The following is a 19,789-nucleotide window of genomic DNA, read 5'->3' as shown; positions in this document are numbered from 1 at the left end:
ACTGCTCACTGCAGCCTTGAATTTTGGACTCAAGCAATCTTCCCACCTCAGCCTCCTGAGCAGCTGGAACCACAGGCTCAGGCCACCACACCTAGGTAATTTTTTTTTTTTGAGACGAAGTTTCACTCTGTTGCATAGCTGGAGTGCAGTGGTGCAATCTCGGTTCACTGCAACCTCTGCCTCCTGGGTTCGTGCAATTTTCCTGCCTCAGCCTCCCCAGTAGCCGGGATTACAGGTGTGCGCCACCATGCCCAGCTAATTTTTGTATCTTCAGTAGAGATGGGGTTTCACCACGTTGCCCAGGCTGATCTTGAACTCCTGGCCTCAAGTGATCCACCCACCTCGGATTCTCAAAGTGTTGGGATTACAGGCATGAGCCACCACACCCGGCAACAGAAACGGGTTAAACACAACCCAATGCACCCCTGGGTGGGCAGGAACTGACTTTTAAAATTTTTTGTAGAGACAGGTTTTGCTATGTTGCCCAGGCTGGTCTCAAATTCCTGGGCTCAAGCAATCCTCCCTCCTTGACCTACCAAAGTGTTGGGATTGTAGGCATAAGCCACAGCACCTGGCCAAAAGCGTTTTTTTTTTTTTTTTTTTTTTTTTTTAATGCCAGAGATGAAATGAGATGGTGTGGAGACTTTCAAGTCCCTGGAAGAACACCTAGTGTGCTTGAAAGCCCCTTAGCCTAGCAAGTTGGACATACCTAGTATTTTGTCATTCAATAATTCAACTGGCAATTATATAGTGTGGATATATTGCTGCTGTGTGTGTGTGTGTGTGTGTATGTGTGTGTGTGTGAGAGAGACAGTGTGTTAGGGAGGGAGGGATACATAGAAGACACTCTGTTTTTTAAGAACTCATGGTCTAGTAGAAAACAAGAATAACAGAGGTAAAGATAAAGGGCTGTGAAAAGGGATGATTAATTCTGCCTCAGGAAGCCTAGGAAGACTTCACATAAATAGTAACAATTGTTTTTGAGACAGGGTCTCACTCTGCCTTTTTCTCACTGCAGCCTCCACCTTCCAGGTTCAAGTGATCCTCCCACTTCGGCCTCCGGAGTAGCTGGAACAACAGGAACCACCACGCCAGGCTAAATTTCTGACTTTTTGTAGAGGCAAAGTCTCACCGTGTTGCCCAGGCTGATCTCCAACTCCTGGAGGCAAGCAATCCTTCCGACTTGGCCTCTCAAAGTGCTGGATTACCGGCGTGAGTCACTACATCTGCCAGAAGTTAAGTGAGTTCCAAGAGGAATATAGCGTAGATGCAGGGGCACATCCTGGATGTAGAGATCTTGGCCATAATACGAAGAGCTATCGGTGATACAGACATCATACATCCTCATTAAAGCATATAGTAAAGTTGTTAGCTTTAAAATCATTCCTAGGTTGTCTGGAATTTTTGACATAAATTCTAAGAATTCCAGAAGCTCCTAAGCTACATGGGAAATGAAGATGAACCTTTTTGGAAAAGTCACTATTACCAAAAGGTGGGTATGTCTAATGATATCTTAAGATCAAAATAAATGATAATTACCCTCGCCTGAAGCCAGAAAGATTAAACAGACTTCCCTTCAGTCAATCATCTTAGTTGTTTCTAACCAGGAATATACGTTTCAGCACCATACCCACTTTATCCTTTGCTAATATTCTGGCAGGTGGAGACAAATGTGGAGTCACTACCACTTTAAGATAAACATTCTTGGTATTATCTTTACATGACTTGACTATTACAGGAGTTTGGTAAGATTATATTTTTAGGACGTTTTCAGAATTTGACCTGTATTCTTAAGTTTTAATTATTCTTTAATGTAAATTCTACTAATTTGATTAAGAAAACTTATTTATAATCTTCCTTTGAGATTTTTGGATAGTGCCCAATTAATACAAATTCGTTTAACTACAGTGGAAAAACAAATATTTAATTTTTTTTTTTTTTTTGAGAGGGAGTCTCGCTCTGTTGCCCAGGCTGGAGTGCAATGGTGCGATCTCCACTCACGGCAAGCTCCGTCTCCCGGCTTCCAGTCATTCTCCTGCCTCAGCCTCCTGAGTACCTGGGATTACAGGCACCCGCCACCACGCCCGGCTAATTTTTGTAATTTTAGTAGAGACGTGGGTTTCACCATGTTGGTCAGGCTTGTCTCGAACTCCTGACCTCATGATCCGCCCGCCTCGGCCTCCCAAAGTGCTGCGATTATGGGCGTGAACCATCGCGCCCGGCCCAAATACTTAAACTCTTAAGGTTTTTGCTGGATTCTGCAAACTCGTCTTTGTCTCCCCCGTGCCCGAACACTTACTAAACAGGCAAATAATTATTTGTTGACTACCGAAGTACCTAAAAGCTTCATTTTCTTCTAAGGATACCGCTGGAAGCAGCAAATCCCAAAGCCCGAATAATCCAGTCTCCAGCCGAGGCATCGGGAATTTTTAATAGGTGTATAAAATTACTTTTTATACACCTTAGTGAAACGCCTAACGGTGTTACAAGAAAACAAAACAAAACAACCACACACAACAAAAAAACCCAAACCCGAACACAAACTCATAAAGCTCGTAAAGATGACTCACGACATTTATATATCCTATGTAGGACTAAAGAACATTAAGCGAACCCTTGATTTAACACACTTTCCAATTGACGTAAAGGAATCACGGTACCTTTTAGGATCTTTAAACAACAAAAGCAAAGCAAAAACGATGTTTTCCTTAAGATATGCAAGTTACCTGCTTCTTCGACCAAAAAAAAAAATTCAGGAGAAAAGCAGGCAAACAAAAATCTTACTTGGAAAGTCAAATCTTAAAAAGAAGCCCTATCGGCCCAGCGGCGATAGACGAAAACCTCAATGTCACCCGGTCCCGGGCGGCGACGGCAGGAAGGAGTTGCGGCAATCAGTGCGCGCGCGGTCCGCTGCGGCGCCTGGCGCTCCGCAGGCGTCCGGGTGGACAGAGTCAGGGGCACAGGGCTGACATCTCAGGGCTAATTCCCTCCTCGAGTGCGTACATCCAGGCTTAAGCCGCCGCAGGGTGTGAGCCTCCCCTCCCCCACCTGAACGCCGCAGCTGCACGGGGAACTGCCGCCTTCGGGGAGGTGCAGCCACACCACGGCCTGATGCTGCTGCTCCAGCCAGCTACTGGAGTGTTGGGGAGGGGTGAGTGGACTCCAGGAATCCTCGGAAGGGCGGGGGCGGAGGCAGGGGGCCCCTCTAGCCGCTACTTCGAAACAGCACTCCTTGTTCTCGATGGTCCCCGCGCGACCGTCTTAGCTCACGACACTTCCGGTTCCTTTTAAAGGCCCCCACAGGCTGTGCGACGCCGAGCATGAGAGGAAGGTATAAAGGGGAGCGAGAGGGCGGGACCAAAGAGGAAAGGGAAAAAAAAAACCTAGGGGGAGAGGGGTGGGGGGGACGCGCGAAGGGCGCGCTCTCGCATCACGTGACCGGGACGCGCCGTTCTTCCGTCGGCCATTTTAGGTGGTCCGCGGCGGCGCCATTAAAGCGAGGAGGAGGCAAGAGCGGCCGCCGCTGGTGCTTATTCTTTTTTAGTGCAGCGGGAGAGAGCGGGAGTGTGCGCCGCGCGAGAGTGGGAGGCGAAGGGGGCAGGCCAGGGAGAGGCGCAGGAGCCTTTGCAGCCACGCGCGCGCCTTCCCTGTCTTGTGTGCTTCGCGAGGTAGAGCGGGCGCGCGGCAGCGGCGGGGATTACTTTGCTGCTAGTTTCGGTTCGCGGCAGCGGCGGGTGTAGTCTCGGCGGCAGCGGCGGAGACACTAGCACTATGTCGGAGGAGCAGTTCGGCGGGGACGGGGCGGCGGCAGCGGCAACGGCGGCGGTAGGCGGCTCGGCGGGCGAGCAGGAGGGAGCCATGGTGGCGGCGACACAGGGGGCAGCGGCGGCGGCGGGAAGCGGAGCCGGGACCGGGGGCGGAACCGCGTCTGGAGGCACCGAAGGGGGCAGCGCCGAGTCGGAGGGGGCGAAGATTGACGCCAGTAAGAACGAGGAGGATGAAGGGTGAGTAAGGGGCAGCCCAGGATAGTCAGGCCCAACTAGTCCCCCTCCCCCTCATTCCCCCGCCATTAGGCCTGGTTCCCGCTCTCAGCCCGTTCTCCGGGCCCCCATGTAGCCTTCTTGTTCTGGTGTCCCCTTTTCTATATTGGGTTCCCCGGACCTTCATTTCCTCCTTCCTTTGCCTGCTTATCGCCCCCCTCCCCCATCACACACGTTTCCACCTTTAGCCGTCACCATGCTGCTCCTCGGCCCGCCCTCCTTTCCTCCCTCGCCATGGGTCTCCTCCCACCGACTTAGCCGCCAGGATTTTTTCCCGCCTGTCGAGGGGTACCTTTTTTTCTTTCCATGCTGTCCCCTCTTTTTCCCAAATTCTAAAGTCTTGGGCATAAAAACACAGACAGACACAAAAAGCTTCCCTGTTTGTATTGCTAAGGTTTATTTGGTGCTTCTCCACCATCCTGAAACGATGCGATTGTTTATAAGCGCATGTTTTGGGGAACGCGTAGGCTGTCCACTTCTGCCTCTCCCTTGTCGGTCTCAGGCCGAATGTTTTCTTGGGATTTTGAATAAGTTTGCCTAAGGACTTACTCATTTTCTTTACCATACGCTATCGCACAATGGCATGTTCATATAGGCCCTATATTTTGACGTGCAGACCAAATGAGCTCCGGTGAAATGCTGCGACTTTCTTGTTGGTACGTTGGTTTTGCTCCGCGGGCTCAGGTTAAGTTCCTAGTCAGTGGGGCCTGCACTTGACTGGAGCTGTTCCTATCTCCGGCCTAGTGTCTACCCTTCCCCCACCCCCCTGAGTTATTCTAACCGCGCACCCTTTTCGCGCCCTCAGCTATTGGGTTCCCCAACTATTAGTACAGATTGTAACTTACTTTTTATGTGCAACCTAATTTTTTACAACCTCCAGTCCCCTTTTTTTCCCGGTGCCCAGGATCCTATTTTGGTGTCTTGATTTCTCTTTCCCGCCCACTAAGGGAGGCCTATAGTCCTCTTAAGAGAAACAAATCCTGTATTGTGCTATGGGATACTTTTTTTTTTTTGGTGCAAATTTCTTAGTATTAACTTGCTTCCTCTGATTGAAATAACAGTTGTATATACTACCTAAATCTGCATTTAGTGTATTAAAATGCAGCATTTGGGATTGGGAACATAATACGGGAGTTAGCAGGAGGGACTAAATCGGGGTTCTTGGTTGAGTTTTCTTAGCTCCGATTACTGAGTGATGATCGTGGGTTCACGCTTCCATTCCTTTTTGTAATGGGAAGGGGTGTGTGTGTGTCTGAATTTTTTTTTAAACTGTAAAGAGAAAGATGTTGATGGATATAACAGTAAGATGTCGCTTTAACTCAGTGTTAGAAAACACGATTCCCTTTACTGAGAAAGAGCCCAGGATTTGGAGGGAGAGTGGGGAGGGGAGAAGGACTTTGGAATATAGGGTTAAACCCAGCCTAGGCAGATTCTTGTCAGGCTGTTTGATGATAGTGCTGGTTTTGGGGGAGTGGTGGTGGGAAGGGAAACAAACTTTTAAAAATTAAACAGATCTAACTCGAATTGTATATAGCTTATTTGAGAAAGGAAGATGTTAGATATTTGGAAACTTAAAATCTTTAACATTTTGGTTTTCGTTTGCTGAATTCTGTTCTTTGGACAGAGGCACCAAAATGATTAATTGTATAACTTCCTGTTTGGGGCAGGCTTTCTGTTAGCCCTGATAATTCAAATCGCAAAGCAGCTGACTTTATAGTTACCTACTGTTGAACTGAAGTGTAAATGAATTAAAGTTTTTAACCCTAACAGTGTCAAAAACTAAAACTAGAATTTTGATTGGTTGCTGTACCGGTTGTTAATTCCCTAGCCATTCAAACTCCTCCCCACGACACTCTGAAGCAGCGACGGCACAGCGGGAAGAATGGTAAAACTTTTAAATTTTATTTCTGTATTATAAAGGTTTCAGTAGTCATAATATGCAGAGGCTGTGTATTGGTTAGTTGCCCATTGATCCCCAGGAAATTCTAGACCATAGTACATACAGTAGGCTTATACCTGGGATATATACTTTTTTAGGCATCATGTGTAATCTTTGGGCAAAACTGATGCCGTTACATGGTATTTGGTCTGTGGTAATGCATGTAGTTGCAGTTTGGTAATTCAAGCTAAACAATTAGTAACGATATTTTTATATCGAGCAAGAAAAAATATTACTGTAATCTTCGCATTTGATTTAAGATGAAAAATATTTTTGTTGGAATTCTAAGTTTAATGGCTAAATATGAAGACTACTTGAAATAAAATGTTGTGTTTAAAATGTCATGCATGTTATACTGAAATATTCTGGAGATGTCTGAAGCAGTTCTTTAAGCAGCACTGTGTATTATGGAAAAATGTTTGTCTTTTGCCTACCATATTTGTAAATAGACTTTTCATAAGAATTGTGTGTGTGTGTGTGTGTATATATATATATATATATACCATTCAAAGGTGGGCTAATGTGGCTTTCCACTACAGCTCTTACCAGATTTTTTGTTTTCAGTGTGATTTGGCTGGAATATTAATAACAGTTGGTTGACATGTATTCACAATTGCATGACTTCTCTTTGGAGGCTGGTAGGTTGAGTATTGTTCTTTTTATCCATCCTTTCCCTTCCCCTAAATGTCAGTCTTTCTGCCTTTAGGATTATATTTGAATTTTCAGGGGTTTATACACCACCACTGGAGAGTAGAAGGCCACTAACTTGCAGGCAGTTACCTTATATCTTTACAAGCTACATTCTATTTTAAGAGCCCATTTAGGGTAACATTTAAAGATTTGCTTATTACTGTAGTCTCATCCACTGAAATCAGTCCAGCTTTACGTTGGAGAAAAAGCAGACGGGAAACAGGCAAGGGGAAAAGCAAAAAAGAGAAAACAAAAGACTGGGGTCACAGTTTCGATGAATGTTATTCCCTATATTTGGTGAGTGGTGGGCACTAACAGCCCGATTTCACTGCTAGCTAAGAGTAGCAAATTAAGATTAAACTATAACTGTGTTTGACATTACTCCATTATATATATTGAATCTCATGTAATTGTTTCCAGTAATTTGAAATGATCATAAACTTAAATTTGAAGGTCAGTGTTCTGACTCTTTCAAGTAATTTACACTTGTCCTGCTACCTAAAATGATGTAATATTACAACTTTTTTGAATAATCTCAGGAAAAATGGAGAAATGTTTATATTCATAGTTAATAAACATTTTAGATAGTGACCAGCTGTCGTTTACTGAAGATAAAATTGGTGTAGAATTTTATTACCCAGGTTGATTTTATTTTTGAGCCGGAGTTTCGCTCTTGTTGCCCAGGCTGGAGTGCAATGGTGTGATCTCTGCTCACCGCAACCTCTGCCTCCCAGGTTCAAGCAATTCTCCTGCCTCAGCGTCCCAAGTAGTTGGGATTACAGGCATATTCCACCACGCCTGGCTAATTTTGTATTTTTAGTAGAGACAGGGTTTCTTCATGTTGGTCAGGCTGGTCTTGAACTCCTGACCTCAGGTGATCCGCCCGCCTCGGCCTCCCAAGTGCTGTAATCACAGGCCTGAGCCACTGCACCCGGCCTACCCAGGTTGATTTTAGAATTACACTTAAAAATAATGTAGTTCTCATTTTTAAGGGATCTAATACTTGATTTTTCTTAACTGCGCAATTATGCAGCTCCATCATGTTCCAGATATTAAGGCTTTCTTTTTTAATGAAAAACTTTCAGACTCTTTTTTTTTTTTGGGTGTCTGCGCTTGCCACCATATCTGTCCCTTTCTCTTTCTCCCATTTTGAGGGATATTAAAAGGGCAACAGTTTTATAGCCTTAATATTGAGGATAAGACTGGTTAATACAGTATCCAAATTGAATTTCTTAAACACGGTTCTGTGTGCATTTCCTTCTATAAGTCTGAGAATAAAGTGATTACAGTTTCATCCTAAAATACTTTAAAAATCAGTTGGTTTTAGAAATAGGTTTTTTTCCTTTTGCATGTAAGAATGGACAGCTATTTTTAGGAAGGCATGCCTGTTACACCTTTAGTGGATGTTTCTACAGTTTACTATGGGACTTTAGAATCAGTAATTATTTCCATAGTATGCCCTCCTGAGTTCACTTTGATTTACTCTTTCCAACATTAACGTCAGTAGTTTTTACTTATAAGCATTGAAATTTCTCATTTTACTTTGTGGTGTGGACCCATTCTGTTCTCTGCAGTGCTGCAGTTCATTTGGGGTAGGTACTTTAAAATTACTTAGTGTCTGGCAAAATATACATGCCATGTAGCAAGCTATCTGAGGGCAGAGTTTTTAAAATTTAAAAATCAATGGAAACTACAATGTTGCGTTAACTTTGAGATAGTTTTACAAGGTAGGTACATAGACTTTCCTGCGTTGGATTGGGTAGGAAGCAAAAAAGTCCCCCCATTCACTTATCAGCTAAAGTCCAGCAATACTTCTTTAATAACAGGACAGTAGATCTGGTCCTATTAACGGTTAGTGTATAATGAGCCCAAGTGTGATTCTTCCCATTTGGGAATTTTGTGAATCCTGTGGTAGATTGTCGCCTGTCTAATTATAAAAGACTAGGCTCTTGTTTTTGCTTTAAATGTTTGAAATTATGGTCTAGGCTTCTGGGGCAATCTGAACATTGTTTGGTTTGTAAAATAATCGCTTTTAGAGTAGTCTCATGCCAAATTTACTGGTCTTTGATTCAGTAGAGTTGGGTTTACTGTATGTAGTAAAGTTGAGACCCTGAGTAGATTGGTCTCAGTGTTAGCATTCTTGGGAGCCTTTGACAAATTTCCTGAGTTAAAAATTCCAGAAATTGATGCCCCCAGATCTTTAGATGAACGTTTAGGGGAGGAGTATTAAGTACTTTTCATTGTAAATTTTCATCTATTATGAAAGATACTAAATCATCTGCTTTTTTAAGTTTGGGATTAGAGAATGTCATTGAAGTTTTTCAGTGGTAGTTTTTGAGATCACATACTTTGCCTTAAATCTGGGTTTTTTTCCCCTTAAGCCATGCGACCCCTTCAAGCCATGCGACCCCTTCTACAAACTCAGTGTATGTTTTTAATATTTCCTGGGTACTCTGCCATCGTCCTAACACATAATATTAGGGTAAGGCTGCCCTAATAGGAGAACATTTTGAGTATACTATTTCGGTGTGTCATTTATGGCCAACATGAAGGATGTGATTAGTTTTAGCCTTCAAGTGATAATACATGCCATGCTTGAAAAGCATTTAAAAAGGAATAGAGTAATAACTTTTTTTTCCATTCCACTTGAAGCTGTGTACCTCAAGTGTGTGCACATTTACAAATGGAGTGAAACATAACTTGTGTTAGTCCAAGCTTGATTTGACTTCAGTTCTGCTTCAACGTTTTAGTAGATAGGGCACTGAACTGGATGCTGAAAGCGTGGGATCTCTTTCTTTTGCTTCACTTCCAACAGTATGGTTTCAGGTAATACAACATGTTTGTTACTTGGTTTGCTGATCTATGTGTTGGAAATAATGCTCACCACAGGAAGATTGACTCCATAGCCTGCTTTCATAGCTTGTGTGTATTTATCCAGTGCCCTAATAGTTGATACTGCCAGTGATTTACTCCTGTGGAGTAAAGGTAAGCATGTTTTAGTTTCTGGAGTATTATATTGTACGTTGGAGCTAGGTATTTAAGAATATTTGGGGGTGGGGAGGGAAGACTCCTATTTACTGATGGTGTTTGTCCAGTAATCAAGGTGACAGTTTAAGTATTGGGTCTTGGACTGTAAACTCCTGCTTATCTAGACTTCAGACTAGCACAGAGCCCACACAGCCAGGAAGTCTGTCTCCCCATTTAGTCTTATGAGTAAGATAGATGAAGCCATGAGAAAATATACTCAAAAAGCAACCAACAGACAATGTCATGGAATGAATCTCCTACAGATTTTTCCTTACGTTTTTGAAAAGTAACATGATTTTAAAACATAAGAAAATTCTAAAAATTCACCAAGGTACAAATCATTTTCTGACTTCAGCATTGATACCTAAATTGACTTCCAATACACAATTTTATAGAATTGTGAATATGTAGTAATCTCAGTTAACCAGAACCTTAACCTTCAGGTTAAGGAAAATACTTATTCCTTAACCTCTAGGTAAATGGGAGTTTACCTTACAAAGCTGATTGAGAGCTTATTTAAAATGTAAACATACAAGATGTCATTGCTTCCTTGTAGTGAAGTGAAAAAAGGGAGATGTCGGATTAAGCATTTAAAGTTAATTAGTGACTCGTGCCTGTAATCACTGGCTACTCAGAAGTCTTGAGATGTGAGGATCATTTCATGCCAGGATTTCTAGACCAGCTAGGTAACATAGTATGATCCGTTTCTTTAAAAAAAAAAAAATATTAATGTGTTGGGGGTGTGCTTTGTAGTTCCAGCTACCTAGGAGGCAGAGGCAGGAGAATCTTTTGAGCCCAGGAAGGAGCTCAGGGCTGCAGGAAGCTATAGGGGAGCCACTGCATTCTGATAGTGAGACCTGGTCTCTTAAAAAAAAAAAAAGTGTTTATTTAGGCCAGGCGTGGTGGCTCACACCTGTAATCTCAGCACTTTGGGAGGCCAAAATGGGTGGATCACCTGAGGTCAGGAGTTGGAGAACAGCCTAGCCAACATGGCGAAACCCCTCTCTACTAAAAATACAAAAAATCAGCCAGGCGTGTGGTTACACGTGCCTGTAGTCACTCAGGAGGCGAAGGTGGGAGAATCACTTGAACCCTGGAGGCAGAGGTTGCAGTGAGACAAGGTTGTACCACTGCATTCCAGCCTGGGCGACAGAGCAAGACTCTGTCTCAAAAAAAGAAAAATAAGTTTATTTAAAAAACTGTCTTGTTGGCCGGGCGCGGTGGCTTATGCCTGTCATTCCAGCACTTCGGGAGACTGAGGCAAGCAGATCACCTGAGGTCAGGAGCTCGAGACCAACCTGGCCAACATGGTGAAACACCGTCTCTACTAAAAATACAAAAATTAGCTGGGCTTGATGGTGGGCACCTGTAGTTCCATCTACTTGGGAGACTGAGGCAGAAGAGCTTGAACCGGGAAGCAGAGGTTGCAGTGAGCCAAGATTGCGCCACTGCGCTTCAGCCTGGGCAACAGAGCGAGACTCCGTCCCCCTCCCCCAAAAAATGTTGTGTTTCATTTATTAGATGTTTATTTTTTCAACTTCGCTTTTTAGTAATTTAGTTAGGTTCATTCTAAAGTGTGAGGTAATGAGATTTAATACAGGGAAATCTTTTTGAAAATGTTTGGTCCATTTTATATTAGTCTTGAATTAAAAATAGAATTTTTCACACTTACCTTGAAAACGTCATATAGAAAGCTGGGGGAGAGGAATACCTATTCTTTAATAATGGGGAAATAATACCAAAATTTATATTTTTATTGACTAAAGTGTTTTTTGGGAAAGATTTGTTACTGGCTAACCTTAATGTCTGATTAGTTTTAAATAGTTTAAAAAAAGTGGGCTGGGTGCGGTGCTTCCCGGTTGTAATATAGCACTTTGGGAGGCTGAGGTGGGCAGATTACTTGAGCACAGGAGTTCCAGACCAGCCTGGGCAACATGATGAGACCCTGTCTCTCCCCCACCTCACCCCCCAAAAAAAAGGTGGACCTTGTGGTGTGCGCCCGTAGTCTCAGCTACCCAGGAGCCTAAGGCGGGAAGATTGCTTGAACCTGGGAGGCAGAGGTTGAAGTGAGCCAGAATTGCACCATTGCACCACAGCCTGGCAATAGAACGAGACTCTGTCTCAAAAAAGTAGTTTTCATGAATTATATACCAGATCAGATCTAAAAAGGCTGGTTAGTATTTGAACTCGATGAAAGCTTGTCTAGCTCTCTCCCAAGGTAGTTTTTATACAACTTCTAAAATATCCTAATGTGTGATATTATCTAGTGGTATTGTAACTTCCTCCCTTCCCCTTGGGTAACTAGTGACTTAGCTTTAGTTTGTCATTTTAGGATTTCAGAAGAATAATTATGATGGATAAAATAGTGGAAAAATTCAGTAAGGATTAGTGGTGTGCCTGAGTAACATTACTTTAAAAGATGACAGTGATTGGTCATTTAAGTTATACACCTGAAACGTGTGTCAGGTTGACATTCTGTTATATTTTTTAAACTGTCAGAACTTGTTATAAAGCCACGTATGTAAGATCATAAGTTGTTAGGAAGTGTTTAAAAGTTAAAGGATTGGCTGGGTGTGGTGGCTCATGCCTGTAATCCTAGCACTTTGGGAGGCTGATCGCTTATGTCCAGGAATTCGAGGCTAGCCTGAGTAACACAGCAAGACCTCATCTCTAAAAAAATAAAAATGAAGTTATAGAACACAAAAAGAATACTATTCCAAAATTGGGAGTATGATGGCTAACTTTTTACCTTGAATAAGGTGTCTGACGATAAAGACTTGTTAGGGGAGGTATCTTGGAATGAAATACTTAGTATTGACTGGGAATGTTAAAAACCTAGTGACCTAATAGTCCAGAGAATAAGTTTATTGATGGGGAAAGGCCAGGATTATTAAATCGGAACATTTTCCAGCAGCCAGGATTGCTCCATATATATTGCCTTTTATGTTTTAAATTATTCTTTACTAAATTACTGGCATAAATGTAGGGTAGACCAAGTCATCAAGGTGATTTTAGAAGCTACATTTAAAGGGTCTTAGTTGAAATACCACCTACTTTTTAGTTTTTAATATAAATTTTTACACGACTATTTAAAAATTTCTGCGTTATTTCAGGTTGGCAGCATTGAAAATATTAGAGTATGTTTATATAAAACTCATTGTGGCCTTTTCCTTTTAATATTGGAAAGTTTATAAAGCCTATGCAGTTTTAAAAAATTAAGCCATTGAGTAAATAAAAATTTTGCTTCATTAAATTATGTTTAGAGAGTGCTTATAGTGCTTTACCCCTTCAAAATAGTAACTTTTGTCAATCATTTAGGATGTGTGTCAGACTATTCGGTGTCCTTTAAGTGTGTTAACTAGTTTAACCCTCTGCGAATATCTGAGGTATGCTCTTTTTACAAATGGGCAGACAATCTTGGACTTTCATATTTTTTTCTTAATGTTACACAATTAGTAAGAGGCAGGGGGCCAGGTGGAGTGGTTCATGCCTGGAATTCGGCACTTTGGGAGGCTGAGGTGGGCAGCTTGAGCCCAGGAGTTCAAGACCAGCCTGGGCAACATAGTGAAACCTGATCTCTATGAAAAAATGCAAAAATATTAGCCAGGTGTGGTGGTGGGCACCTGTAGTCTGAGCTACTGGTGAGGCTGAGGTGGGAGGACCAACTGAGCCCAGGAGGTCAAGGCTGCAGTGAGCTGTCACGGAGCCACTGCATTCCAGCCTGGAGACATAGCGAGACCCTGTCTTTAAAAAAGTCAGGGGTAGGGTTTAAACTCCAACATTTTGTCTTTATTGCTTCTAAACTTGCATTAAAAGATGATAAAATGTCCCACAAAACAGTCTAAATTCCTGAATGATACTACATAACACTTGGATAGTCATCTATGCTGAGTTGTATAACTTTATGCTTGTCATTTAATTTTACAATTTGGTGTAAGCCAATGTGAAAGCAAGGAGACTTATATTGTTGAGTAGATGTTTTAAACTGAATACCACATTCAGCCTTGGGGTGCTGAGTATTTAGTTCACAGCTAGGATTAAGAAATTCAGCTATGTTAATAAAATACTGTAGATGAAGTCCTACATTTTAATTGGAATTGATTCACTTAGAACTAAGGATCGAAGTTTAAACTTTATTGCAGCATCAGGGGCCATCTTTGTTGTTAATTGAACAAGTCTTGGTTGTTTTTAATGTGGCTGCTTAGGGTATTTTCTGAAGTTCTGTCTACTTCATTGGAAAGTGTTTGCACTTACGTAGGAGTGACAGCAATATGAAATGCTTTGTATTCAAGGCAGCAGAGGTAATCTGGAGAGACAGTAGATGTGCTTTAAAAGCACGATAAGTCATACAAAATATGTATATAATTTAGCTGGGCATAGTGGCTCACGCCTGTAATCCCAGCACTTTGGGAGCCCGAGGCGGGTGGATCTCGAAGTCAGGAGTTCGAGACCAGCCTGACCAATATGGTGAAACTCTGTCTCTACTAAAAGTACAAAAAAAATTAGCTGGGCATGGTGATGCGTGCCTGTAATCCCAGCTACTTAGGAGGCTGAGGCAGGAGAATTGCTTGAACCCGGGAGGCGGAGGTTGCAGTGAGCCTAGATCATGCCATTGTACTCCAGCCTGGGTGACAGAGTGAGACTCCGTTTATAAAAGAAAAAATATATATATATATATAATTATTACCTTATGCTATCAGTTTGAGGGAGAGCATGTATGCCAACATTGTAGAGACTAAGTGCCCATTTATCCATAATTAAGATTAGCAGATCTTTCCTCACTGTACTATAGAGCTTGGGGCCGGGCATGGTAGTTTCCGCCTGTAATCCCAGCACTTTGGGAGGCTGGGGCGGGCGGATCACTTGAGGCCAGAAGTTGAAGACCAGCCTGGCTAACGAGGGGAAACCCTGTCTCTACTAAAAATATAAAAACTAAATCAGACGTGGTGGTGCAGCCTGTAATCCCTCCCACGGAGGCTGAGAAATCAGAATCACTTGAACCTGGGAGGCGGAGGTTGCAGTGAGCTGAGATTGTGCCACTGCACTCCAGCCTGGGCAACAGAGTGAGACTGTCTCAAAAAAAAAAAAAAAAAACAAAAAAAAACAAAAAACCAAAAACAGAAAGAGATGGAATGGAATTAATATGTTCCATTTAGTAAAGATGGAATGGAATTGGTACAGTTTGTGTTCATTGTAGCATATTCAACTATTTATTCAGCATCCGTTTTTTTTAAGCCTAAGCATAGCCTGAGAACAGCATCCTTTTTAAATTAGAGCAGAAAGAAAAGCCAGAGTGTTCTTGGTGTGCCACAATATTAATACATTTGTCTCAAAGAAGAGCCACTTAGGTGCTTGCTTAGAGACTTCTACTTTACACAGAATTTGAAAAGTTTGAGAGCTGGCTATTTACTCTGCAAAATGGAAGGGAGACATTTTAGAACAGCAACTGGTGATTGATCTGGCAAAAATGAAAAGTAGAACTTGTGAAGAAATGAGGTAGAGTTGGTGTATAAATAGCTAAGTTTAGAAGACCCTGTGCGTATTCTAAATTAGCAAAATAGTGATGACTGAGCCATAGTGTTAAATTATGATTACTGTATTTGAAGTATAAGAAGGCAGAAAAGTGTGATGCTGTTAGAAAAAAAATCTCATTTCAAATGTTTGAAGGTTAAAAACAATTGGGGAAAGAGAAGGCAGGCGGTGCTTTAAGGGAGATGGAATAATACCTGGCTCCTTATTCTCCAAAAGTGCTGTATAGCTGAAGTTTTTAATATTCTGGATAAGTGATATTTGATTATTAGTTGAGGAGTGAGGGCATCTTTAATGAACCCTTGTAGCTCTAAGGTAGGCATATTAAACAACTACCATACGAAAGGTGGGGCGTACATTTGGAGAGCACTTTGCTGGGCCAGCTGATGATGCTTAGGTAATATTTAAGAAAATCTGCTGCTTGTCTGAAAAACATTTGGGGCTTCAGAATAATAATACCACATACCTTATTCTTGGTGTTTTATTTCTTTGTAATTGTTTCTTAATAATTTTAAATTAAGGATATTTTCCCAATATAAACACTGCTTTTTGGTTAAATAAAATCAAAACTAGTTCTGTTCATATCTGAATAGACCAGACAGAGAATTTTCTTGCCTTTCAACAGCTTAAAAAATGTTTTTGTTAGAACTGTTGTGTTCAGGCTGAAATACTTGCAAAGTTTGTTAGTTATTATTGAGAAATTTCTGTAATCACGGAAAGGGTAATTTAATAGTTAAATCTCAATTGAAGTTGTTTCTGTTGGTGGAACTTGTCATGGGCATCTTAGCAAGAGGTCATTGCTTTATAGTCAGTTCTCTTTCTCGTTAAAAATATAGTGTCCTCACCTTTACAGGGTGAATGTTGGTAAATAACTTCTGTCTGTGAAGGAAGTATTCTGGACCTGTAAGTTAAAAATAAGGCGTTTATAGCAAATTATGTAAATAAAGATTGTATATTAAAAGGTACACACTATTCAAATTAAAGAAAATGTATATTGAGAAAATAACTCCAATTTCTTCCATGGAATTGGCAAGAAATAAACATTTCAAACACACAAAACATGATGGGTGTTTTTGTTCATTTGCTTATAAAATGCCAGAGTTGTTTAATAAATGCTACTTCAAGCCTGGAAACTTTGAGGAAGTCCTGAATATTAAGCATATAAATGGCCCAGCTCTAGAATACATGTGAGTTGAAAAGCTAACCTGAAGTGGGAAGTGCAGTATATACCTAAGACTTACTCTGCACTAAAAGTTTGCTTTGTCATTAGAAGTGAAACAGGACTGTGGTAGGATAGTAAGATCAGTAACACCTCAGTTAATCAGGTGTCTTTGAGGAAGTGAAGAAAGACCCTAATTCAAGGGACAATTGCCTTTTATTCCAAGAATGGGCCTTAGTGACAATATCTTAAAAGCCCACAAGATGGAGATGTTTCCTAATGAAAGGCCTTTAATTTCTTTATGGAGCTGAGTTGGTGTCACATCCCAGTCCCCACCCAGAACCCCTCCCCAGTTAAAAAGATGAGAAAATGCTGAGCAAGTCTGATTTGATTCCCATGGTGACATTTTTAGCCATTACATAACAAATTCTGACAGTTTACCCTTAAAATTAAAAACTTCCAGTCCTGTCTTTTTAAAGGGTTGAAAGGTTAGGTGTAGGGTAGCCTTTTATTTATTTATTTACTCATTTTTGCACAAAGGGAGCATGTGTAAAGCTGCAAGATCTGAACTTTCTGGTGTTTTGCTGTAATGTTAGTAAGATTTCACCTTAAAATCTTCTGTTTTATTTTGAGTATATACCTTTGGTCTTAAAGTGTCTTGGTGGTTTTCTGCTTACCACCCATCACTTTTTGCATTTTAAAGGCTTAAATACTTTATTGCTGGTTAACTGAGGTTCTACTGTAAATGAATCATCTAAGTTAATTAGTGGATTGTGCTTCAATGGATAATTGTCACTAAATTGTTTATATTGCACATTACTTTTGTCTTAAGGACTCTTAGCACATCAAAAAAATTGGTTCACAACTTAATTGTGAGATGTAGAATTTTCCATTTTATGTGCTAAGAGTTTTGTTCATGAGAGAACTGTTAACATAGAAAAGGAGCTTCAGCATAGACACCAATGCTGGTTGCTGAGATCAGTGGGGAACTGCATAGCATTTTAACAAGTTTAATGAACTTTGGAAGAAAAATTTGAAGCTAAGATTCTGTTTTTTTGTTCTTAACTTTTTAATTTGTAATCTAAGGAAAACCTTTATATACAGTATTTCTACTTTGGGTATACGCTTATCTTTTAGCAAGTTGAAAGACTTAGTTTGCTGCTTGCTCACTATTTTGTAATTATCCGGGAGCAGCAGTAATAAGCCAGCTTTTTGGAATATGATGTTCCTGATGTGTGGTTATGTAGGAAGAATGATGTTTTAATATACTGCCCAGTAAACTGGTGCAGTTTGGAAAAGGTGTGTTATTGATGTGGATAATATTTAAGGCAATTTTTTTTTTAAGCATGTTAATACTGCTTTTTGTCTTTACAGGAAAATGTTTATAGGAGGCCTTAGCTGGGACACTACAAAGAAAGATCTGAAGGACTACTTTTCCAAATTTGGTGAAGTTGTAGACTGCACTCTGAAGTTAGATCCTATCACAGGGCGATCAAGGGGTTTTGGCTTTGTGCTATTTAAAGAATCGGAGAGTGTAGATAAGGTAGTGTGTTACGTGTTCTGATCAGTTAATAATATAAAATATTAACATATGGATAGTTTGATACAATGAGTTTGCCTATTTGTGGTTCCCCCTTTTGATAGTATAGGAAGGAAGAAAATAGTTCTTGCCCCAATACATTTTATGAAGATAGAGGTAGGTTCAGGAATTGTTTCCTGAATAATTTGGGTTCCAGGCTCTGCTAAATTTTGAAATTAACTTTAAAGATACTATAGATTTAAAGATGCCTAGTTAAAAGGATGTGTTTTAACAGTTCACTGAAGTACATATTTTGAAATTTTGTTAGGCAAGCAACTTTTAGCTGAATCATTATTTTGATCCTGGGCTAAAGGGAAGTAGCAGTCATGTTTGTATATATTGCAGTTAAAAGGTAATGGTTATCTAGTAATTGGCTAAATTTGTGTATGTCCTACCATTCTTACCTTTAGATTTAAACACTAGTATATGTTAGTTGATACTACATCACCACCATGACTTGACAGTTTAATCTTGAGCAAGTCAACACATGCTTGGCATTATCTGTATTTATAGTTACTTTTAAGTAAATTAATATTCTCTGAACTTTAGTTAAGATATATATTTTTTAAATGAAAACTTCAATTTTCTTAGGTCATGGATCAAAAAGAACATAAATTGAATGGGAAGGTGATTGATCCTAAAAGGGCCAAAGCCATGAAAACAAAAGAGCCGGTTAAAAAAATTTTTGTTGGTGGCCTTTCTCCAGATACACCTGAAGAGAAAATAAGAGAGTACTTTGGTGGTTTTGGTGAGGTATGTTATAAATGTTTTGACCCAGTTTATGTCAAAATTAGTGTGAATGTGATTGTCCCATTATGGACTCAGAGTCACTTGGCTTTTCAGAGCTGTTAGGGCAGATTGTGTGATTTGTTTTGGAATAAGGATATTGTAAATACTTTATTAGCAGGTCTTGAAGTTTGGATGATGTGTTTTTTTCATTGAGCACCTACTCTATGCAAAGTATTGCTGGGGTAGAGTATACAAAGATGAAATAGACAAGCATTCTTAAATACAGACAATAAGAGGAAGAAATCCAAATTAAAAGGAGACTTTTGTTCAAAATAGGAAAGGAATTAAGAATAAGGTGTAGTGCCTTATCAATTGAAATGCATGTATACGTGCAAATTTAATGAGACTAATAATTACAGACTCATTAGGCTGGACGCGATGGGTCATGCCTGTAGTAATCCCAGCACTTTGGAGGCTGAGGTGGGTGGATTACTGGAGACCAGGAGTTGAAGACCATCCTGGGCCAACATAGTGAGACCCCGTCTCAATTAAAAGTAAAGCAAACTCAGACTCATTAGTGAAATAGTTAGATAATAGAGGTCTGTCTTAAGAATTAATGAAAGTTGAGAAATTTGTGGCATTGGGCTCCAGATACATCCTGCAGACATTTATTGCTTGATTCAAACAATACATCTTTTTTAGTATTGAGGATTTGAGATACTGCCCACAAAACTCAGTATCTAGCTTTTCTTAAATATTTGCAAGAGCACGCAACATGGGAACTGATACTGCCCTCCCGTACGGCAGCATCTCTCAAACTGAGTAGTAGCTTCCATCTTTGGGCATACACTCTCCAGTTTTTAGTAGTCTTCACCACCCTACTTCCTATTTTCTCTCAAATACATTTTTATTCTGTTTTTCTTAAATTTGAGTGTTTTCTTCTTGTTTTTTGTGGGCATTTGAATATGTGACCCTTGAGTTAGGTAGTAAATGTCAGTGCCTTGTGAAGCTTATTTTTGTAAATAGTTGGGAAGACCTTAGATGGAAAGGATATTCTAATTGGAAGAATTTCTAGGGGGAAACAGGAGAATAGAACT

At 40.7% G+C, this 19,789-nt stretch overlaps 1 protein-coding gene across 5 annotated transcripts in view; it reads left to right on the top strand.

The window, feature by feature from the left end:
- Window positions 1–3,543: 3,543 nt before the first annotated feature.
- HNRNPD (heterogeneous nuclear ribonucleoprotein D) overlaps window positions 3,544–19,789 on the top strand; it is a 19,986-nt gene continuing 3,740 nt past the window's right edge. For 3 of the 5 annotated variants that reach the window (XM_050790173.1, XM_050790169.1, XM_050790171.1), the window contains exons 1-4: window positions 3,737–4,004; window positions 5,869–5,925; window positions 17,759–17,927; window positions 18,555–18,716. In XM_050790173.1, coding sequence (XP_050646130.1) covers window positions 3,772–4,004; window positions 5,869–5,925; window positions 17,759–17,927; window positions 18,555–18,716 — 621 coding nt within the window. In that variant the 5' untranslated portion in view covers window positions 3,737–3,771. Of the gene's footprint in view, window positions 4,005–5,868; window positions 5,926–17,758; window positions 17,928–18,554; window positions 18,717–19,789 lie in introns of all 5 variants that reach the window. The other 2 variants (XM_050790174.1, XM_050790172.1) reach the window with 1 other exon arrangement.

This window comes from Macaca thibetana, chromosome 5 (genome assembly GCF_024542745.1).
Source record: "Macaca thibetana thibetana isolate TM-01 chromosome 5, ASM2454274v1, whole genome shotgun sequence".
NCBI lineage: Eukaryota > Metazoa > Chordata > Mammalia > Primates > Cercopithecidae > Macaca > Macaca thibetana.
This window is presented reverse-complemented; position numbering and strand designations above follow the sequence as displayed.